Source organism: Tenrec ecaudatus, chromosome 9 (genome assembly GCF_050624435.1).
Source record: "Tenrec ecaudatus isolate mTenEca1 chromosome 9, mTenEca1.hap1, whole genome shotgun sequence".
Taxonomy (NCBI): domain Eukaryota; kingdom Metazoa; phylum Chordata; class Mammalia; order Afrosoricida; family Tenrecidae; genus Tenrec; species Tenrec ecaudatus.
The window spans coordinates 141,348,055-141,372,501 of NC_134538.1; the positions used below are offsets into that span (position 1 = coordinate 141,348,055).

At 43.6% G+C, this 24,447-nt stretch overlaps 1 protein-coding gene across 1 annotated transcript in view; it reads left to right on the forward strand.

Moving 5' to 3' along the window:
* PTPRZ1 (protein tyrosine phosphatase receptor type Z1) overlaps nucleotides 1-24,447 on the forward strand; it is a 205,948-nt gene that overhangs the window by 88,165 nt on the left and 93,336 nt on the right. The window contains exon 3 of the mRNA XM_075558612.1: nucleotides 23,314-23,493. Within this exon, the coding sequence (XP_075414727.1) occupies nucleotides 23,314-23,493 (180 nt within the window). The remainder of the gene's footprint in view (nucleotides 1-23,313; nucleotides 23,494-24,447) is intronic.

A 24,447-nucleotide genomic window follows, 5' to 3' on the forward strand; every position in this document is an offset into this window, starting at 1 on the left:
ATTTTCTTTCTACTTGAGCCCTTGGTATCAAGTCCTCATTGCCCCGCCCCCCTCCATCCCTCACGAACCCTTGATAATTTATAAATTATTATTACGGTTTCATGCCTTACACTGTCCGGTGTCTCCCTTCACCCACTTTTGTGTTGTCTGTCCCCCAGGGAGGGGGTTATATGTAGATTATTGTAATCAGTTTCCCCTTTCCACCCCCACTTTCCCCTTACCCTCCTGGTATCGCTACTCTCATTATTGGTCCTGAGGGGTTTATGTGTTCGGGATTCCCTGTGTTTCCAGCTTTTATATGTACCAGTGTACATCCTCTGATATATCCAATTTGTAAGGTAGGATTGGGATCATGATAGTGGGAAGGGAGAAGCATTAAAGAACTAGAGGAAAGCTGTATGTTTCATGGGTGCTATACTGCACCCTGACTGGCTTTTCTCTTACCCGCCACCCTTCTGTAAGAGGATGTCCAGTTGTCTACAGATAGGTTTGGGGTCTCCACTTCACACTCCCCCTCACTCACAATGATAAGAATTTTTTGTTCTTTGATGCCTGATCCCTGATCCTACCAACACTTTGTGATCACACAGGCTGGGGTGCTTCTTCCATGTGGGCTTGGTTGCTTTGGAGCTAGATGGCTAATTGCTTATTTTCAAGCCTTTAAAACCCCAGATGCTATATCTTTTAATAGATAGCCAGGCACCATCAGCTTTCTTCACATTTGCTTATGAACCTGCTTTGTCTTTGGTGATTGTGTTGTGAAGGTGAACATCATGGAATGCCAGTTTAATGGAGCAAAGTGTTCTTGCATTGAGGGAGTACTTGAATAGAGACCCAATGTCCATCTGCTACCTTAATACTAAACTTATACATATATGCACTTAGATCTATTTTCCATTGTCATATATAAACATATTGACATATGTACATGCCTGTATTTAGCCCTCTATAAATGCCATTTGCCTCCTAGTTCTTTCCTCTATTTACTTTTACTTTTCTCTTGTCCCACTATCATGTTCACCCTTCATTTGGGTTTCATTAAATCCTCTGGGTTACATTGCCCTTGATCAAGCCCTACCAGGCCTCTTACCCCCTCCTTGCACTGATTTTGGATCACTTGTTGTTCCCTTGTCCCTTTAACACAACTTCCTTTCCTCCACCTACCCCTCTCCCATGTCCCCCAGGAAACTTAGATCCCGTTGTTTTCTTCTCCAGATTGTTTATCTCGCCTATCTTATCTAGATATACCTGCAGAGATAATAAAAATGCACAAAAAATAAGACAGCAAAACAAAGCAACAGAAGAAAACAAAACAACAAAAACCAATCACACACACACACACACACACACACAAGCTTGTAAATAGTTCAAGGTTTGTTTGTTGACTTTTAGGAGTGTTTTCCAGTCGGGTCTGATGGGGTGCCACGCCCTGGCTCCAAAATCTATTTTTGGTATTTCCTGGGGACTTCCTTACTCTGTTCCCCGTGTTGTTCTGTTGCATGCCCTTAGTGTTTCCCCTCGCTGTGGTGGGGTCAGTTCGGGTGCAATTCCCACACTGTGTCTCCTGCGTTGTCCCCCATAGTGCTATGGGTCAGCGAGGGAACATCATGTGTCATAATGGGGACAGTCATATTGTCCTCTTTGTGCTTTGGCTGCTCTGAGTGAGGATATCATCCTCAGGGATTGGTGGGCCAGGATGCGCTCTTCTCTCTCTTCCTCTCCCTTCATTTGCTCCTGAAGAGTTGGGAGGATTTTAATTTTCTTTATGTTGAGTTATAATCCATACTGAAGGCTGTTGTCTTTATCAATACGTGTTTCAAGTTCTCATTGCTTTTGGAAAGAAGGTTGTGTTATCTGTATTCCACAGGTTGTTCATGAGCCTTCCTACAATTCTCATACAATTTCTTCTTCTTCTGGGAGTATTGGCTCAGTATACAGATTGAGTAGATATGGTGAGAAGATTGAAACTTGACACGTACCTTTGGTGGTTTCAAGCCATTCAGTGTCCCCTTGTTCTGGTCCAGTGATGGCCTCTTGCTGCGATATGAGCACAATGAAATGTTCTGAAATTCCTATTCTTCTGAATGCTGGCATAATTTGTTATAATCCACCCAGTTGAATACATTTGCATAATCAGTAAAATAAGGTTAAATTTTTTTCAAGTATTTTCAAGTTTCGGCCAAGATTCATCCGACATTAACAATGACATCTTTATTGCACATCCTTTTCTGAATTGTTCTCGAACTTTTGTTAGATCCTGGTAGATGTACTGTTATCTTCGGCAGGATTTGACTTGTGTGTGACAATGATATTATTTTATAATGTTTGTACTCTCTTGGGTCACTTTTCTGTGGAATGGGCACGGATACGGGTCACTCCCTCTCAGTTGGTCTGGTAGTTGCCCTCCACTTTCTCCAGAGTAAATGTGTGAGGTGCCTCCAGCAAGGAATCTATTTGCTGAATCAGTTTTCATCAGTCGTCCATCAGTTTCTGGAGCTTTCTTCTTCACTGATTCCTTCAGTCCAGGGTGGATTCTTCCTTCAATGCAATTGCTTTCTTTTGGTTCAGTAGCAGTCTATATTCCTTCCATCATCTTTTAATGCTTCTTGCATTAAAATGTTTTGTCTAGATGCACTCGTTCCCAAGTGGGCAATACCATCACCTTGGGGGTGCTAGACAGATCCAGGGGGTCCAAAAAGGCAGAAACCTACACATTATCCCAGATTGTGGTGTGTAATACTGAAGTTTTTCATTGCTGAGTGTGGGGGTGGCACTGGGAAAATTCTTTTCTGAAAAGGGAGCAATGGTCCAAAGAAACGAAGAAATTTGCGTTGAGACTGCTTCAATATCAGAACCCGTGGCTTGAATTTTGTCTTCAGTTCATTCAGCTCGAGGAGTGCCAAGTATGTGATTCCCATTTGGTTTTCTGGCTTCGGGTCTGTGAACATTTCATTTTCATTCTTTACTTTACTTTGAGATCTTCTGTTTGCCCTTCCATTTAATTTCTTTCAGCAAGTTTCAGAGTCTGTTTTAATATCCAGTTTGTTCATTTTCTTCTTTCTGATGACCTTTGGCATTCTTCATGGATGACGTCCTTGATGTCATCCCACAATGACGCACGTGGTCTTTGGTCATTAGTGTTCAGTGCGTCAAATCTATTCTTGAGATGTTCTCACAATTAAAGTGGGATGTACTCTGGGTCATATTTTGACTCTCAAGAATTTATTTTAGAGCAAGAAAGAAGACCTGGATCAGAGTTCTTCTGTGGACCAGCAGTCCCTACACAATGACCTCCTAGATCCAAGGTAATGTCAAAGCACACATACACATACACAGTGCTGTCTAAAGCAAGTTAATTCCACAGATAGTCCAAGCAGACAAGGACCTCCTCGCCCCAGACACAACAGAATATGAGAGAGGCTTAACCTATGGCTGATAGGATATGTAACATAAGCCACAGAATTCTACCCACCTAATCTATAAGAAAATACACTTTAAATGGAAAACCCCCCAATTAGTGATGGTTCCTTCAAAACACACTTAAAAACTAAGAAAATGTGCTGGACTCTTCTTCAGAGATCAATACTCTGAACACATCTGGTTGGATGCAAAAAAAAAAGAGAGAAGAATTTATTTTCAATGTCTTCAACTTCCACTTGAACTTGCATATGAGCGATTGATGGTCTGCTCTGCAGTTACCCTGATACCTTGTTCTAATTGATGATTTGGGGCTTCTCAAAGGTCTCTTTCCACAGATGCAGTCGATTCCCACTGCCCCCTCCTTTGCCCCCCACAATGTATTCCATATGGTGAGGCTCATGTATACAGTCACCATTTATCTTGTTGGGAAATATTTTCAAAGTGATTGGTCTTGCAAAATTCTATCATGCCATCTCCAGTGTTGTTTCTGTCAACAAGTATATAGATATTCCCAACTGTTAATCCTTCCTCTTTGTTTCCAAATTTTACATTCCAATCCCTAATAATTATCAATGAATCTTTATTGCACGTTCGCACAAGTTCATAGTGCAGAAGTTGGCAGAAAGACTCCATATCTTCATCAAGCAAAAGTAAGGGCTAAGTAAGCCAGCATGCATGAATGACTGTTCTAGGAAAAGGCAGCAAGTGTGCTTAACTCTAGGCAGGATGGAAATTGCTCTCCTTCAGCTCTGTGATATTCTTCTTGCTATCAGATTGAAAGCTATGAAAATAGTGAGAGAAAATTTGGGGAGGGGGAAGAGGGCTGCGAATAAATTCCAATATTCTGGTATCAAAATTTAGCAAAATTTCCAGATACCAAAATGACCCCATATTTGATCATAATGGTCTTAGTGTTGTTGACCCACCTGTGTTTAAGAGATGCTACATATGATCTTATGTTAGTGATGTTATCGATGTTTGTTACGTCTGACGTTATGTTAGATCAGTTAGCGAACTACAGGAAGAGGCCTAGAGGCAGAGCCACGAGGAAGGGGCAATATTAAGGAGTCCAGGAGATTAAAATTTCCAGGAGACCAGACTAACAACATTGCCACACATTCACAGGGAGGTTGTATCAAGGAAAAGAAAATGCATTTTCTCATTTTCTGTGAGGCAGCTACACAAGTGACTCCTTTCCTTGTTTTTCTGATGAGGAGCCCAAGCTGTGTGGTCAGACTGCTTGACTTGGCTTCGAATTTGGGCTCACTTTGGCTTCCCTGTTTTGTCTTAGTTTCCCTATCTGTAAAACATTCAATAATCATACCTATTTTACAGGGTGCAAAATGCATACAAAACCCTGTAGATCCTCAAACGCTCTCCCTGCCCTTGAGACAATTCTGACTCACAGTGACCGTATGGAGCAGGATAGAACTGTCTCCATAGAGATCCAAGACTGCTACCCTTTATGAGAATGGAAAGTCTCATCTTTCTCCCCTGGAGGGGCTGGTGGTTTCAAACTGCTGACCTCACAGTTAACAACCCAACAGCCAACCCACCAAGCCATCACAGTCCCTTAGCACTTAAATTAGTGCCTGATAAACTGAAGACCACACCAAATTCATTGCCATCAAGTCACTGCTGACTCATAGTGACTCCCTCTGGCAGCGGTTCTCAACCTGTGGGTCGCCACCCCTTTGGGGGGCGAATGACCCTTTCACAGGGGTCGCCCGTTTCATAACAGTTGCAAAATGACAGCAACAAAAATAATTTTATGGTTGTGGGGCCACCACAACATGAGGAACTGTATGAAAGGGTTGTGGCATTAGGAAGGTTGAGAACCACTGCCCTATGGGTTTCTGAGATTGTAACTGCTTGTGGGAGTAGAAAGCGCAGTCTTTCTCCCGAGGAGCTGCTGGTGATTTTGAACTGCCAACCATGAGGATTGCGCCCCAACATGTAGCCACTAAACTACCAGGGTTCCTCTAAAGCCTCCCTGACTCCTCTGGTCCCCAGGTCAGTGCCCATCCCACCCCTCCCTGTACCCTCCCTGTACCCTCCCTGTGCCCTGCTCTTTGTTGCTCCTAACATAGCAACTTGGCAGCCTCCACGTCTTGTTCATCTTTCCTTTCTCAGTGTGTGGCACATTGTATATGCTCAGCCACGCTTTATTGCATGAGTGAACAAAGCTGAGAAGCAAAGAATGTTACCATTTTATTAAAGGGAAAAACAGGAAGTCCCCAAGGGAGAGCTAAAGACAGATCTTAACTTCAGACCCAGGACTCTTGCCTTGACGCCCTGGTAGCTGCATCTGATACCTTGTCACGGTGAGGCAGGATATAGCCTTAGATGTTGAATTCTAATATAGATTTTTTTAATGTTGGTTTCAAAGCCAAGGACATGGCATGATGTCATTTTGCGTTCTGCATGAACTATTTTTTTAACTTTCAAAAAATGTGCAATGGGCATGTAAACGTCCGGAAATTGGAATTGTGGGTACCTTTTGTGGCACAGTTGTGACAACTCAGGCGACTAACCACAAGGATAACCATGTGACATCGTCAAGGCCACCGGAGGAGAAGGAGGAGGCCACCTACCCTTGGGAAGAGTCTCCGTCTCACAAACCCACAGGGGCAGTTCCCCCTTGTCGTAGAGGGTGGCTGTGAGGTCGAATCAACCCACAGGCCGTGATATGGTTTTGTTTATTTTGTTTGTTTGTCTTTTTACTTTTGCTTTCCTGTTATTTCTAAGTTTTCAACTATCAACATATATTTACTTTTATAAACCAGCAGGTCAATGAGAGCTTCTAAGTCACTTTTTCAACATCACAGGAATTAATTTACACTCCTTTTCTTCAAGGTGTCATGAAGACGCTGTGTTCACCACAGAAAGCCTTCTGAACTGTGTCTCTTCTTTCCTTGATGGTCTGGCTGTGCAGGTAGCTGAGCAGCCCGCACCTGGACCAAGCCCCATCTAAAGGTTCCAAGTGAACCCCTCTGCTAGTCTGTGAAAGCTGCAATTGGCTAGTGATCATCTCTACCCTGAAGGAGTAGGTAATAAATTGCAATTAGGGTGGAAATAGATCGTGTCCTCTTAGAAAATGACCACCACACGTCCCACATTGGCATTTCACCCAGACTTGCTCCAGCCAGGACTCCACGGAGGGCACTTTCAAGACCACGCAACTTGATTTTCTTCTCTGCTGTGAAGCCCTGGCCTCACTTGGCATTCGCTTCACAACCTCGAATCATTATCCCAGCTCAGTGAGAATCAATTCTCATAGTTGATTGTCTGAGTCACTGCCAGCTCAGTCACATTTTCTACATCATTTACCAGAAAGCCAAGATTTTTAAAAAGAAGCCGGAACTATTTGCAGGTAGCCCACAGCCTGGAGGTGCTCCCAAGATGCATTCCGAGCAGGCCTCCACTCTAGTGCCCAGATTCTTCTGGAAGTTGGCTGACAATGTTGCTGACAGATGGATCAAAGGATCCCCCATTCCCAGTCACTTTTGCTAAGTGAGTCTCTGTGGGCATGAAAGAGTTCATTCTCTTTCGATAGGGGAACTGTTCTTGTGTCGAGAGAAGTTTCAATTGTTTCCCTTTTAGAAGAATAATTACATCTTTTGTCTCCGTGGAGCTAATGAAGCAAGCTAATTTGGGATATTTTTATGTGGTGGTAGACTAGATTTGGGGAGAGGGGTCTGTGACTTTTAATCCTGCTTACCCTTGAAACATACACGTTTCTGTAAATTAGAATAACTCTTCTGTTCCTTTCTTTTATGAGGACTGCTTGTTCAATCTTCAGCACCAAGAGATCAAGGTTTTATTTAAAACCCAAGCCCTATCGATGTGTCTCTATGCCACCAACATTTTAAGAAGTAAATTGAGTAGAAAATTAATTTCTGGCACATGATCCACATTCCTGTAATGTAGCTGGCCTTTGTTTAATCATTTATGAGTTATCACTGCAAGACGTTTATATAGATTAGAAACCACAGAGATCTAAGGAATCATATTTATTTGATCCTAATTAATATTTGGCTTTCAACAGATAATCACACCACTTTCCAATTTCCTAATGTTAAGCAATTAAACAGCTGGCAGCTGTTGGCTAGATAGATATTCATCTTTGCCAAATAGATATGTGCAAGTGCCCCACCATATTTGGGTGCTTTTGGAATAGATTAAGAGATATGTTGGAATCCGTATACCTTAGGAAGATTGTGTGTTATAGGCTATACCTGAAAATTATTTATCATCTACTTAAGTATTTTTAAAATCGATATCTCAAGTGTTAGTTATCATCTATCTAAGTGGTGTGTTGATTTCTTGATCAGAAAGGAATTCCATTTTATAATGAGAATATTCCTAAACTTTTACATTTGGCTCCTTGTTGGAAAATCACTAAATATGATGCCATCCGAGTAGGATTTAGTAGCCCTCGTGTCTGTTACTAAGGAGCCCTAGTGGCAGAGTAGGTTATGTGTTGGGCTGCAATCCACAAGGTCAGCAGTTCAAACACACTAGCTACTCTGTAGAAGAAAGATGAGGCTCTCGACTCAGGTAAAGATGGACAGCTTCAGAAGCTGGCAGGGGCAGTTCTACTCTGCCTTATAGAGGCTGCTAGAATCAGAATTGACACGATGGCAATGAATGTGTGAGTGTCTGTTGTTGGTAGCTCCCCAGTACACGAAAGTTCTCTGTGTGCACACCGTGTTAGATCGTGTTAGAGAAATCAGAGAGATAGTTGTTGAACATCCTGCAATTGGCATAAGAATATTATTTCTATTCAGAGAACTGGGGAAGAGCCAAGTGGTTAACTACAGATATCTAAGGAATTATCCAACTATAGAGAGCCAAGCACTCTTTGACTACCTGGAGGCTCGACATTGCCCTGGTCTCCCACAGTGCTGTTTGGAACACTTTCTGGACCCTTAAGTACAAACCCTGATAAACTTGAAGAGGTAGACTGTAAGACTGAGAAGGGAATTCAAAGTCTCCCTCATGAGAGGCCAGGGAACGTGGAAACTATTTATCTCCTCCCTTATCATAAAAAGAGTTGGCTTGGCCTTTACTCCATTTCTTAGTCAAAGGACTGTACAAAACCAACGTAGAAAAAGGGCCCCACAGAGCCAAGATTCAAGTGTCCCTTCTCAGTTAAAAGGCACCTTGTCATTTGATCACATGTGGATCAATCAAGCCTCTGGCAAATCTCCTGTCCATAGACCAGGGGTGTGAATGGCTTTGCTGCCATGCAGAATGCGTTATGGGTGGATTGTTGCAGGTGCAGTGGGGTGAAAATTTGCCACCTCATCATTGTGTCTCCTTGTGTTCTATTTTAAATTTGTTCTACTTTTTAGTATTTCTGGTTGTCTTTTCCACTGAAGTTTTTATGTTTTACTTTGTTACTGTTGTTAGTGTTTGTCTGTTTTTTAATGATTTTCTGTATATGAAATCTTGGATAGGTAAGTCTATGGAGACCATAATTAGATTTCATGGTTCTTTGGGGGTGTGGCAGGGAAGTTGGGGGAAGTGGGGAGCTAATAATGATGAGTACAAGAATGAATAAAATGTTCTAAGACTTTTTGTGGTGATGATGGTACAACTCTTCTTAATAGGATCAAATTATATTGAATTGTATATATGAATATATGCCCCCAAAAATACTTTTAAAAAAGGAAAAGAAGAGAAACCAACAGCAAACCAAACCTGTTGCCATTAAATTGTCTCTGACAACTGCAGACAGAGCTGTGCTTCCCCAGGTATTGAGTGACTGACCTTTGGGAGTTGATTGCCGGGACTTTCTTCCCTGGCGCTCCTGAGGGGATTTGAACTGCCAACTCTTCTGTTTGTAGCTGAGCGCTTCACTTTTTGCACCACGTAGGGCTGGTCATGGCTCCCTTCTATAAATGAGCCCCTAGTCCGGGGAGACTTTAATCCATTTCTTAGAAATAAGAGAGGCTCTCTTAAGTAGTGGTCCCTAGGATGTAACGATATCCTAAAAGCATGTACAATTTTGTAAGATGCTGTGGTTGGCATTTTTCTGTATATTTTTCTTTGTAAAAAAGACGAGATGAAAATTTACACGTTAATAAGTTATTTTAAGCCACGGAGAGGTCTATATTTTCTAATGTAATTAGAGTTAATTAACAAAACTTACCTTACCAGAGGTACACTTTCATTAAATAAAGAAATATCCTTTAATGCTTTCAACTCCCAGCAGAATTATATCTCAACGCTGTAAAAATTTGCCCTCAGTTTCTCATATATTAACATTGGAACAGCCCTTACATTTTTGTAAAGCAGTTAAATGGCTATACTAACTAAAGGGATCCTGTCAAATTCCTACGCAGTTACTGCTGCTCAGATGAGAGCCCCGGTGGGCTGGTGGCAATGCATTGGACTGCTAACCACAAGGCCAGCAGTTCAAAACCACCAGCTGCTCTGCATTCCCTTAAAGAGTTACAGCCTCAAACTCACAGGGGGCAGTTCAACCCTGTCCTGTAGGTCACTATGAGCCGACATCAACTCGATGGCATTGCAAGAGAACAACTGTGAAATGGTGCACATTGACTTCCAAAGGGTCCCAATTGCTGCCACTTAAGAGCCAAGCAACTGAACCCCCTTCCATCTAGTCCATGTGACTCACTGTGACCCTATAGGACAGTGTCCAACTGCCCCCTTACGGAACAGAAAGTCTAATCTTTGTCCCATGGAGTGCCTGTGGCTTTGAACTGCTGACCTTGTAGTTAGCAACAACATGTAACCCAACTCAACGAGTAACCCACTCCACTTCCAGGCCCTCTCACTCTCAAACTCTGACTGCCATCCAAGCAATGTGGACTCATATAGTCCCACCCTCGTGTGTTTCCAAGATGGTAACTGTTTCCCTGAGTAGAAAGCCCGGTCTTCCTCCCAAGGAGTGCCTGGTGGCTTCAAACTGCCGGCCACGCAGATCACAGCCCAACCCGTAACCACTACACCAGCAGAGCTCCACCAAGGCCATTCGGGTAAACGCTGTGGGAATGGATGCAGCCAGTGTCCAGAGCCCGTTAGAGCCGAAGCGCAGTGAGAACACCCCTAAAGGGGTACCGCTATGACGTCTGCAACGTGGGGGAGGAGGGCGCCAAGGGCAGGCCTGGAGAATCCCAACCCAAGTGGGATGAGGAGACTCATGTTGGCGGGCAGCCCGGGCTGGGGAGCTGGAGTCTGCGCAGTGTGAATAGGATGACATCCTGGGATGGGAGCTGTCTACTAGGGGGTGTCAGCCTGCATGAGGACAGAGGGGCCCGTTGGAGGCTGTAGGGTGTGGAGTATCAAAATTGGGACGTGGTGGAAAAGATGTGGGTGCGAAGGCTGCCCTGGTGTGGCAGCCAGAACCCAGGCATGGAGAAGACTCACCGCAGGAGAGTCTACGGACATGAGGAGTGTGTGTGTGTGTGTGTGTGTGTGTGTGTGTGTGTGTGTGTGTGTGTGTCTCCCCGGGACGCCTGCGGTGGAGCCCGAGGGATGAGAGAGTAAATGCACCAATGCAGAAGGATTGGACCCCACTTCCCGGAGGAAGGCCTTGGGCACCACGAGGAGCGGCCCGTGCTGTGCTTGAGCAGTGTGCAGAGTACTCCTAGGCAGGGCATCCCCGGGGCTGGCATCCTCAGTCAGTGGCTGAGCAGAACCAAGAGAGCAAGACACAGTGCAGAGTCAGAATCCAAATAGAGGGAAGAGAGGATAGCATGTTGTGTGGGGGTGGGGCTGGGGCTGGGGCTGGGGCTGGGGGTGTCTGATGGGAAGTGGCTGACCTATAGATAGGATGGTTGACTACTTGGATGTATAAGTTTAATGGAAACTAAATATATTAAGGTTGATAATCTCAGTGTTAAAGAAATGAGTTATAAAGACGGACAAAAAGAAAATGCCCGCCAACTTTTTGGTGCTGGAGTTGAAATGGACGAGTGTCTTTTCTTATGTGCCGGAGCTTCAGAAATCTCATAGGAAAATGCCACTATCTTTCAATTCCATGTTCCACAAAGCTTTAGAATCCCCCGCACATGGAGATGGCGTGTGTGTGTGTGTGTGTGTGTGTGTGTCCTGGGGGTGTAGTCGGAATATGTTGGGTGGCTAACCAGAAGGTCCATAGTAACAAATTACCAGTCACTCTGCCAGGGAAAAGATGGGGTGGGGAAATATGGGGCTCTTTAATCCTGTGAAAAGTTAGTCTCAGAAATCCACGGGGTCAGTTCTGCCCTGTCCTATAGGGTCAGCGTGAGTCAGAATTGATTTAATAGCTACATGCTTGGCTTCTTGGTGTGGGGTGTGTGGGTGTGGGTGGGGTGCATGCCTCCATATGTAACGGTCCCTAACTGTGCACTGGAAGTACCACAGTGCCGGGACGGACCGAGCATAATAAGCATGTCCAGCGGCCAAATACTGGCTGCTACGTGTCCTTCTCCACTGAAAGGAACGAGGGCCTCTCAGACAAAAGTCTGCTTCCAGGGGAAATGCACGCAAGGCAGGGGCACCCTGCGTCTAAGAGGGTGGGCTGAAGGCATTGTGGGGCCATGTGAGCATGGCACAAACGCCCCTTCGAAGGCCGCCTGCTGGCCCAATTCGGAGCAATTGGACCATCAGCATTCGTATGGACAGAAATGGATTAAGATAGGAACCTTTATGCATACAAAGTTGGAAATTTAGTTTGATGGGAACACGCCATCGGCCGTTTCAAAGACCTCCCCACGGAATGCTGCCTCTTTTCAAAGAGAATGAATCCAGCGTCACTGAGAGGGACCACTTTCACCCATCGATCAAAGCTGTGGGCCCATGGAAATCATGCCCTACCACCCCCCGCCAAGTAGGACACAGTGGAAGGGAAGAAACGTCAAATCCGAGACCTTCCTGGTAAAAACCTGTCATCGGAATCTAATTGTGAGGAAGCCTCAAACAGCCCCACAGTGAGGGGCAGACGATGAAAAATCCTGGTCTGAAAACAAAGGGAAGTTGGAGGAAGTGCTTCAGCTTGAACACGGCTAAGGGGACACGGCATAACCCACTCATGGCAGTAACATAGCTCCCCTTGGTGTGGCGTGATGGCGACATGTGAATGCTAAGGCCTGGTGGTACTGTGATGATGGTGCCGTGCTACAGAGGAGAATGTCTTCGTCCATAGGATGCACATGCAGGAGTAGTCAGCGTTGGTGGGATGTGAAATGGGTAACCAGCCTCTCATGTGGGTTCGTGCATGGGAGAACATGTCTTTGTTCTGTGGTTGAAAGTTTTCTGTAAATTTGATGTTCTAGTTAGGTACCATCGCGTCAGTTCCGACCCATAGCGACCCTTGCACAAGAGGATGAAACACTTCCCTACCCTGTGCTGTCCTCCCAGTCGTTCTTATGCGTGAGCCCATTGGTGCAGCTACGGTGTCAATCCATCTCCCGAAGGGCCAGCCTCCTTTTCACCGTTCCTCCACGTCCCCAAACAGGATGTCCTCCTCCAGGAAACAGTCTCTTCTGACAACATGGCCAAAGTATATAAGACAAAGTCTTGCCGTCCTTGCCTCTCAGGAGCACTCTGACCTTACTTCTTCTGAGACAGATTGGTTCGTTCCTTCACAAGTTCATGGTATTTCCAATACTTTTCTCCAGCACCACAATTCAAATGCATCCATTTTCTTCTGTCTTCTGTATTCAGTATCTACCTTTCATATGCATATGAGGCAATTGAAAATATGATAATTATTTCAAAAAGGAAACCGTATAAAGGAGTGCAGGGGAAAGAAGTGGAAGGATATTAAAAAAAAACACAACTCATTGCTATGGAGTCAATTCTGACTCATAGCAACAGCACAGAACAGGGCAGCATGGAAGTCAGGGCAGCAACAGCATGGAACTCTGTGAGTTTCTGTGACTGTGACTGCTTAAGGGGGTAGCAAGTCCCATCTTTTTCCCTCATAGAGGTTGGCGGTTTTGAACTGCCAACCATAGGGCTAGGAGTTCAACATGTAACCACTATGCCATGGGGGTTCCTCCAGAACCGTATATAACAACTAGTGAATGGGATCTACCTTCTTCAAGAGAGTAGAAAGTAGTGGGTAAGGTAAAATGGAGACTTCACATGTTTAATGTCATTTGTGTTGGTCTTTTAGGTTGAGCACATATATGCACTCTAATTGTCTCATAAAAAGGAAACGGAGCAAGTTCCCAAAGGCGTGCTTCCCCAAGGAGAAATTCGATTGTGCTACATTCAGCTATTGAATCGCCCTCTAGTTTTAATTGTAAAACACATATCATCCTATTGTCAATTCAGTGTCAAAGGTCATATTGTTTTTCCCCATAGAAATTGTTTCACCAGAAACACATTTAAAAAGCACACATTAAATACACATTAAAAAAAAACACCAACAGCATTGCTTTCGATTCTGACTCATACCCACTCTATGTAGGGTCTCTGCAGCTTTGTAAATCATCACGGAAGCAGGAGACCTCCTCCTTCTTCCACAGAGCCACTAGTGGATTTGATCCACCCAATTTGGGGCTGGCAGTGTAAGGCTTACACTGCAGCCCCACCGTACAACCATCAATTACTGTTGACATTATGGTGGTAGTGCAGTTTCAGGAACCTCCTACAGATTAGAAAACTCATCTATATTTTCACATAGCCCGCCCCCCCCCCTAAAAAGAATATAGATAGGTTGCTGAGTATCTAGAGAAAGGACTCCGGTTGGTCAAGAGTTCCGATGTAAGACAAGCAGTTGACATGACTAAGGACTGTATTACGAAAAATGTAAGGTTTTGGAAACTACAGTGTCAGTATTCATATATATACGTGAACATCCTGTGGAAAAATAACTACATCATTTTTGTTTGACCCTAAGGGAACTTGGAGAGATTTATAAAAGCTACAGGAGACTTGCTTGGATAGAGGATATAACTTTCTAGCAGTGAAGAATCTAAGGTTGCAATAAACTACACTGGAGGATATAGGGGAGAAACACAGGGCTTTCTGCTCCCATAGAGAGTGACAGTCAGAGACTCACTGGGGCAGTGGCAGTTCTGCTCTGCCCTAAAGCGTCACTATGAGTCAGAATCGACTCGATGACACTGGGTTTGGTTTGGTTTTGGAAGACAGAGAGACGTCACCCTCGAGGTAGACTAGGCATGGAAATCCGCTATTGAGAGTGTTTTGCAGCAGATTCAAACAATGGTTGGATAATTGAAATAGGTCATTCTCCCTGATTCTGAGACGATCAGACCAGAGTCAGAATCTAACATCCTAGATTTGGCAGTGCATGGCATAAGGTCAGGCATAGGGGAGGCATCAAAGTCATGGAAGGGTGCAATTAAGTATCAAAACCTTGTTTCTTCTCTGGCAATCAAGGCCATCCCACTCAGGCTCAAGCAGGAGAAGGCTACCCTGTTCCTGGCATGCTCTGATCTAATACATCGAGCCTTTCACATTCCGCTTCATCTCCTTTTCCAAACCGGCCCTGACGCTCTAACGAATTGCTCTTGTACGCATACCTCGATTAGATCACCTGTAATTCCCTTTGTATTGATTTATTTGTTCACATGACTTGTTCTTTTCCCCAGACTCGCTGGAGGCACATACATATTTGAGATTTCAGACCTAGAAGGATAACTCAGAATACCTACGACAAAGTGGCTGGCTCTTGTGGATCCTAGAAATAGGATGCCAAGGTCTGACTTGGATTTAGAGATACACCTGTGGCCAGCATTCTTTCAAGTTGTGCACCAAGGTCTTAGACATATCTACGTTGAACAAGGTCTCATAAGACTAATGAGTTCTGCCAGGTTGACTGGAGAAACAAATCCAGTGTCACTCACATATGTATACAAATATATATATCTCAAGAAGTAATGATATATCAGGAAAACATCCCAGCCCAGTCCAGATCAAGTCCGTAAGTCCCTCTTCAGACTCACACAGCCACGTGCGATTATGCAGAAAGCACAGGCCAGTGTGTGCAAAGTTGTTTGGCTCCAATGCGTTGGCTGCATCACAGGGCTCAAAGAACCCAGGGTCCTCCCGCAGGAAGGTGAAGGCAGAGAGGGGGGTGGGGAGGTTCCCAGGGCCCTCCCAGAGGAGTCACCATCCGGCTGGGACCTGATTGACAGGCTAAACTCCACCACTACACTTTTACATGTCTTCAAGTTTACATGAAACTAGTCTGTGGGAGAAAAAACTGGGAACCTGCTTTGGAAAGATTATAACTTTGGAAATCCTCCGGGGTAGTTCTGTTCCAGCATATGGGTTCCCTGTGATTTGGAGTTGCCTTAATGGCAATGGGTTTAGTTTTGGTGTGAGTATCGTACTTGTTCTGGTTATTGATTTTAACTTGCACACACCACGGGTTACCAAATTTGATCACTACTCATCCAACCGTGTCAGTATCTTTCATCTTTTCTTTTAATCTTGCGTTTAATTCATTTTTCTGCAGTCTGCTAAAGCTATGTTTAATGTCTTCTAGGGCAGGAGTTTTTGTTGTTCTTATTTTATAGGGGGTTTTGTTTTTCCAACATGGGAATCCCTAGAATTTTAACAAGGAATTTTGAGGGAAAAAAATTTCAAGACGTTTTGGTTATCTGTCTTCCTATTTATACTGAACTTAACTTACATCATTTTCTTAGATAAATAATGCTTTATTGATAGTTGAGCTAGAGCTGGGATAATAAACTGCTAGCTAACGGTTGTTCCACATAAAGTCGTTTGTCAAGTGGACGTCGTATCAGCCAGGCTTATACATTGTCTGCTGTCTTGGTGGGAGTGTCCCAATGAGACAGATAATAGGAAAACACAGTCTTGACTAATCAGCTTATCATTCTGGAGTTGTTTTCATCCGATCTGCTGTCAGAGCAGTTGTAATACGAGCCATTGTCCACTTCACTCTCTCTGATCCATGGAGCTCCATTTTGGTCAAAAACACAACCAGGCCCATTGGCTTGGGCAGGAAAATACATTCTCCTCTTGGGCTTCTCCGGGGGGGGGGGTCTTATCGCAGACATGCTTTGTCCTTTGCATTCAGTCCGGTTTCGTGATGACCCCTCCTGTGCTGTGACATGAGATCAATCACCGAGCAGGTGTCAATGTTGTCTAAGTTTTCATGTCCTGTCTTTCGGGAAAGCTCCTGTGTCTTGAGCAGCTGACTCTTGCATCGGAAAAACGCCTCCATTTTCCCCCAAGTTCAAACCACATTTTCATTGGAAACAGCTGATTTATCTCATTTTATATGGGTATGAACTGAAACGTAAATGCAAATCACTTGCTGGTGTTGATAGCTTTATGCGTTTTTTACAGGGTAGAGGAGAGGGTAAGGGGGAGGGGTGCCTTCTTTTTCTCTCCACTTAAAAAAACATCATTTTATTGGGTGCACTTATAGCGCTTATGGCAATCCATACATCAACTGTATCAATCACATTTGTATATCTGTTGCCATCATCATTTTCAAAGCATTTTCTTTCTACTTGAGCCCTTGGTATCAGTTCCCCTTCCCCACCCCCTCACACCCCCACAAACCCTTGATAAGTTATAAATTATTGTTATTCTCATCTCTTGCACCATCTGCTGTCTCTCTAGCCCACGTTTCTCTTGTTCATCCCCCTGGGGGTTGGGAAGGGGGGTTATACGCTGATCATTAGTCCTTTCTGAGGGGGTGCTTGTTGAGTATATTTGTAGGGTTAGAGGAAGCAAACCCATACTATTACTAATTTAAAGGCTGTGATCTATAGGGTATGGAGTCTTGAATGGAATTTACTCAAGACCATTTGTTTTGGATGCCACAATCATGACTACAGTCTTCATTTTGCTGCAACATATTTGTCCTTTCATACTATGTTCACATGTAAATACAGAGACAGAAGCATTTCCACCCATGAAAATCTGTTGGGGATGAGCACTCCATGATGAGTAAAGGCAGTGCATGCTGAAATGAAACAAGAGTAGAAATGAGGAGAATGTTCACTTTGTGAAGCATGTAGTCAATGTTACTGAACAATCTCCATAGACACTGTTGAATGGGAACCCAACTGCTATGTAATTGTTCACCCGAAACAACAACAAATATGTATTATATATATACTGAAAGTGTGATAGAGGTATAAATGTAGGCATGTAAATATATTGATATGTAATGATACATATTAATATGTATGTAATAATATTAATATGTAATGGTAGGGATATAGGGTCTATGTACATATATTTAAATGTTAAGTATTAAGGTAGCAGACAGAAATTGGGTTTCTACTCAAGTGCTCTGTCAACTCAAGAACACTTTGTTCTAATAACCTGGCATTCTGTGATACCTTCCCAACAAGATCGCTAAAGACAAAATAGGTGCATAAGCAAATGTGGTGAAGAAAATGGAAGGTGCCCGGCTATTAAAAGATATAGTGTCTGGGGTCATAAAGACTTGAAGTTAAACAAGTGGCCATCTAGCAGGGAAGTGGCAAAGTCCACATGAAAGAAGCACACTAGCCTGTGTGATCACAACGTATCAACAAGATCAGGTATTAGGCATCAAAAGACCCCAAACAAACAATCATATCAATGCAAACAAGGGGGGTTGGAATTGAGACGCAAAGCCCATCTGTAGACAATTGGCAATCCCCTCACAGAAGTGCTACAGGGAAGGTATAAGCCAGCCAGGGTGCAGCAACAACAACAAATCACACAACATTCCTCTATTTTTCAATGCTTCCTCCCCACCCCACTATCATGATCCCAGTTCTGCCTAACAAATCCAGCTAGACCAGAAAATGTACACTGGTACAGAGAAGAGCTCCTGATGCACGGAAACCAGGACAGATAAACCCCTCGGGAACAGTAATGGGAGTAGTGATACCATGAGGGTAGGTGGATGGTGGGGAGAAAAAGGGGGAGAAACAGGAACCAGTTGCAATGATTGCTATATACCCCTCCCAATGGGTGATGAACAACAGAAACATGGGTGAAGGGAGACAGCATATGGTGTGCGATATGAAAATAATAATTTATAATCTATCAGGAGTCCAAGAGGGTGGGAGGATGGGGGTAGAGTGGGGGAAGAGGAGATGGTGCCAAGGGCTCAAGTAGAAAGAAAATGCTTTGAAAATAATGATGACAACATATGTACAAAGGTGCTTTATACAAATTGATGCGTGGATTGTTATAAGAGCTGTAAGAACCCCCAATAAAATGATTTCTTTAAAAAAATACATACTACTTAATGCTCAGTGGCCAACCTGAGTGTAAGATGCAAGTGGTCATCTGCTTTCAGTTTCCCTTTTTAGGATTGTACTACATACACTCTTTGCTCCTTGGCCCAAGCTAATCCCCATCCGTAGAATTCCCTGGCCTCCTTTCTGCTTATTGGCCAAACTGGCCTGCTGCTCCTTTCCTCAGCCTGTACTTCCTGCCCTTGTGTCTCTGTTCAAGTTCATCACCGATTGGACATGTGTTCAGGAGCAATTCCTTCTCTGCCTGGCCAAATTATACCCATCCTCGAAGGTCTGGATTAGTATGCTTTTGATCTCTTGCTTCATCCTGTCAACTCCTTTGGATATTTGTGCACTTATTTAATCCCCACGCCCTTCTGGAATGTAGGGGAATCAGGCAAGCAAAGAAACAAGAACCATGCCTCAGGCAGATCTCCTACAGAGCCTAGAATTGCTTTCCACTCCCTGGAAGAGAGGGTGGGCAGTGCGTGCACAGTGGATGGACGCATCCATTTGGTGCAGAAAGGCTATTTCACACACATTTAATTTGTTTCTAAGACCTTTCAGGCCCTGAGTTGGCAATAGGATGCAGATGAAATGAGCAAGGTAATAATAGACAACTAAATTCCAGAGCGTTCAGTGCACAGGTAAGCACAGGAAATTCATTTAAGTTGGATCAATTCAGATGAGTCAGTAAATGAGTAAAAGAATCAATAACTGCAAAAATGAATAATGTATCATAATTCTGTAGACCTCCATCTGAGTCCTCGCAATCGTCGTTATGGGTAAATGATGCAATAGGCTTCTGCTACATCTACTCTGGATGGCCTTCTCTCATCCTGCACAGTCATTGCTAACAACACTCAGGTGAATGTTGCAGGGTCCTAATGAACATCCTGTACCTACTTAATCAGGAACACCTGCTTGGGCTTTGGCCTTTAGGTAGATGAAAGTCCCTCATGGATATTAAAGATATTGGGCACTTGCCAAATGAATGTTTAGGAAACTCAATCCACGGTTTCATAATAAAGACAGGTAAAGTGTACTTTCGGCATCAGTTTGTTGTGTACATCATCTTAACATATTACTAGCTCCCTTCCTTGGCTTTCCACTCATGGGGATAAAGAAACAAGTTTGTCTTCAGTCCTTTGCAAGGATAACCTCAAGGTCTTAATATTTTCCAGAGTAAATCTGTGCACTCACCAAGACATTTCCCCTTTCTATTCTAGCCTTTTTTATTTTGTCTTGAGACGCCTCAAACTCAGAAAATAAAAGCATCTTGTTTGGCTGTTTCAGTCGTTTCACAAATGCTTGTTGAACACCTACTGTGTGCTTGGCTTCTTTTAGGTTCTGGTGTCTAGCATTGAACAAGGGAAGTTCCTTCTCCCTCTGAGCTCAGTTTCTAGAGTGAAGAGACAATAAGTAGTCATAATGAATGTGTTACATAATGATGGAGTGGAGGAAAAAAATAAAGGAGAGATGTAGCAATGTCAGTCTATGGATTATCACAAAGGCACACCGAGAGGGCAAGATATTCATCCCAGGAGAGAGCACGTGCCACAAGAAGAAGGGATTGATGGAGATGCTCTGTTTTCTGCACAGTGTTTCTATAATGTGATTCTGGGTGACCCAGTGACCTGGGACAGGTGTAGGTGTTCCTTAGCACGGCTGTCGTGAAGGCCTCCGTCGTTTACCCAGAACGTAGTTGATGGCGACACTGCTCTGCTGTGGTGGAGTTATAAGAACAGTGGCAAAGAAAGAAGGTGGCTTGGACGGAGGTGGTCATGGTGCGCCTGAGAAATGACCTGTTTGAGGTGTATTTTGAAGAGAGGCTCAGAGAGGCTAATTGAGAAAGGAAAGAGGGATGTCGTTCTGTTGACACAACATCTCTAGGAAGAAGCAAGAGTCACATGTGGATCTCTTGACTCTGAGATCCATGTTGAGATCAAAGTGGAGAAGATCACTAACTAACTGTGGAAATTGGCAGGCTTATCCATCCAATGCAGAGATCCGCCACACCGGAGGTTGTAGAGGTGTGTACACCACCCACAGGTGAGCCAGGGCACGTGCTTGGAATTTCTTGCATTGTATTCAGCATTTCAATCATTAAAAAAATACTCTTATCCATTCACACTGTAGCTTCTATTTTTACTTCTTCTGCAAACGTTTTAGTGGATTCAGCAGTGTTTTCAATTCTCGTGCCAATCTACCTTAGAGCAGTGGTTCTCAACCTTCCTAATGCCGCGGCCCTGTAATACAGTTCATGTTGTGGTGACCCCCAACCATAAAATAATTTTCATTGCTACTTCCTAGCCGTCGTTTTGCTACTGGTATGAATCGGGCCACCCCTGTGGAAAGGTCATTAAACCCCCAAAGGGGTCGCGACCCACAGGTTGAGAACCACTGCCTTAGAGTGAAATTAACATCTGACTCTTATCATTATAGCCGCTCCCTTGCAGAAGCCAAATATGCACCGTGGTGCATACTCAAAGCCTAGTGTACGCAGGGACTCTCGAGGAATAGAGCTACGTTGTAAAATAAAGACAGATTCAGCACCTATTGATTCTGGGAGAAGTCCCACTCTAAGATGGATTGTCCAGCGTTCCCAGGCTGTGGGAGGCAGTTTCCTGGTATGACTCATCAGCTTGTCTTTCCTGCCCTGAAGAGCGTGAAAGCTAACTTGTCACATTCTAAGAGGTGGTGATTAGAGTGAACTTAGATGGAAGTCTGCCTTTCATGGCACAAGATGGCGCATCGACATCACTAGGTTGATGCCAGGGGGGTTGGGTAACATTCTCATGCGGCTGATACCACATGACGATCTCTGAAATTTTTGCAGTGTTCCACGAAATGCATTCAAGTCTATAAAAACATCATTGAAGTTTATTGAAACAACGCTATGCTGATTCACTCTTTGCGCCTTCTCATGTGTTCAGGTCCCAACTGCCATCTTTACTCAATTACATGGAACCTGCCCGGGCATCGTGGTTTCCTCTGCATGGGCGTTATAGGCCTACGCTGTAGTCCTCTTGGCTGCCAGGATTGTCTAGTCACAGTATCTGTCCACTTTTCTGGTGTTTTAGCATACTCTCTGGCATTAGCACTTGTGAACCTGTATCTGTGAACGCTATTGTGAACCTGTATCTGTGAACACTATTGTGAACCTGTACTTGTAGGCTTGTGAATGTATGAAATAGAAAAAAGAAAGTAAGGGGAAATTTTTAAAGACTCTTACTCAGGTGCTACTCAAAACTACTGATTCATTATAGAAAACTCTTATGAATTATTGTCTTGTTAATATAAGTGCCGTGCACAAAATATTAAGCTTCAGCAATTTGCAACTAGATTCATCACATTATTTTGTGTTGAAGAATTGACAATGCCCATTTCGAAGAGTCTGTATGGGCCGGGATGGGAAGAGGTTTATGGAGGGTAACATCCTGAGTTACCGCAGTGGGTGACACCACCTCTGCCCCGGGATGATGTAAGGTTATAACGATGGTGTGATACCTCTAAGTTCTCTAGCTATCAACTGTGTCATACCTCATTTTCCGAATGCAGTGTTGGAAAAGATACAAGCCGAAAACTGTGCTGACAAATTTTGTTACTTGTGTGGTGGCTTCAGAAGTTATCGGGTTTCAACAGAAAAAGTTTACAACTGGGACTCACAACAGTTCATAGATTTTAATAGAACTTTAAACAGAACATAGCTCAGAGAGAGAGGAAGATCCATTAATGCCGGGTGATACAAGGGTGGGAGAAATGGCTCTTGATTTCAGGTGGTGCTGGTATAAAGGAAGGTGTCATGAGACTGTGGCAACCCATAGTAACCTGATGCACGACAGAACGAAACCCTGCTCAGTCCTGCGCCGTCCTCACATTTGTCCCTGTGCACGAGCCCCTTTTTGCAGCCATGTTGTCAGTCCATCTCGTCCAGGGCCTTCCCCTCCGCTGCCTCTCTACATTATCTAATGCCATGCCTGTCTCCAGGGACTGGTCTTTCCTAACAACATGTCCAACGTTTATCCAAAGTGTGGGACAGTTGGGGTTTATTGTTGTTAGTTGCTGTCTAGTCAATTCTGAGTAATGGGAACCCCAAAAGTGAAAGTTCACTTGACTGAGTAAGTGAGCAAGAACCATGAATGAAGCATTGTTTTAGTTTTCTTGTTTCCAAGCAGCAAAAATCTTGTGGGTTTTAACAGGGAGAGAGGCGAGATTTCAAGAAGGGCTTGGTTATGACTATGATTTTGTAACTAAAGTCACGAGCAAATGGAAATTAAGCCCCATCATCATTCACCGATGGGGGAAGGAAGGTCTAAAGGTGACTGCCACCATGGGAAGTAGTCAGGAAGCCACAGCTTGACCCTGCCTTCTGACGGCCCTTCAGTCTGGGATCCTGCACCGGGAGGGCTCGGCTCAGACTCTGTTCATTGAGAAGAGTGTGGTGTCCACACAAAAGAGTTATTTAACTCTGCATTTGGTGTGATTGTCATCAAGGGCTCTTTTATCCTGCTTCACAGTAACACCCAGAATCTATATGTAGGCCTGGCTGTTTCATGAATGAGTCCAAAGATGCCCATAGTTTCCTGTCGCGCCTACTTTTCTTTGTAATTTAGCAACTGTATTTTTGAATGATCATTTATCTTTGCACAGTAATTTAAGAAGCTGACGTCTTCCACTTTCCCTTCCTTAGGAGCACTGAATCAAAAGAATTGGGGAAAGAAGTACCCCCTGTGTAACAGCCCCAAACAATCGCCTATCAATATCGATGAAGATCTTACACAAGTCAATGTGAATCTTAAGAAACTTAAATTCCAGGGTTGGGATAAGCCATCTTTGGAAAACACATTCATTCATAACACTGGGAAAACAGGTAAGATATATTCCTTTCTGTGTGTGACGCCAGTGTGTTTCGTGGAAGTAGACTGTTTCCATTAGCTGCGTCTCATCTCCCTGCACGTCATGTAAGATGAAGTGGAGGAAAGCTATTGAGAGTACAAACTAAGTGGGAGAGAGAACACTGGAAACACAGACATCATTCCAAAGATGTGAACCAGAAGTCAAATGACCCGCACTCTCTCATCCATCCTATTCTCCTCTAAGGTGCAGGTATGAAAGTTAAATACAATCATCATAATTCCTCCACTAGCAGCTGTGATGAAGACACATTTTAATAGCTCCACCAATGGTCACTTAATCAATCAGGATTTCTTTTCTGTTGGATATTCCATTTTAGTTTTATCTACATAGTCCCATGCTGTATTTAGCACCTGGATACGAAAACAGAAGTAGCTAGATTTGATCTTTAAGAAATTGATCTTTAAGAAAGAAAATTACCAGTGACTCTATATTAAGATTTAAAATCTAGCAGTCCTTAATGCTTGCTTACTTTTTCGATCCTATCCTTTTTAGAATATAAAAAAATTTAATACCACAAACATACGTTACCCCCCTTTCACACACACACACACACACACACACACACACACACACACGCAATAAAAACTTCAGTAAACTATGTAAGGATAAAACAGTTTTTGGCAATGAACACGTTATCTTTTATTTGCAGCAAATTTAGATGTAAGTTAATATGTTGTACAAAAACAAATGTATGTAAAAAAACATTCAAAATGGTAATAGTAGCTATTTCTGACTGATTATCTCTTGCATGAACTTTTACAGTATTTCCAAGTCCTTGTAATACAGTTACTTAAATGTAATTTAACTTTGAGCCCCATAAGACTCCTTGTGAGACCTACACAGAGTAGAGCACTGTTCTACACTCGGACCCACATAAGATCACATAATATCACATAAGATCACATTC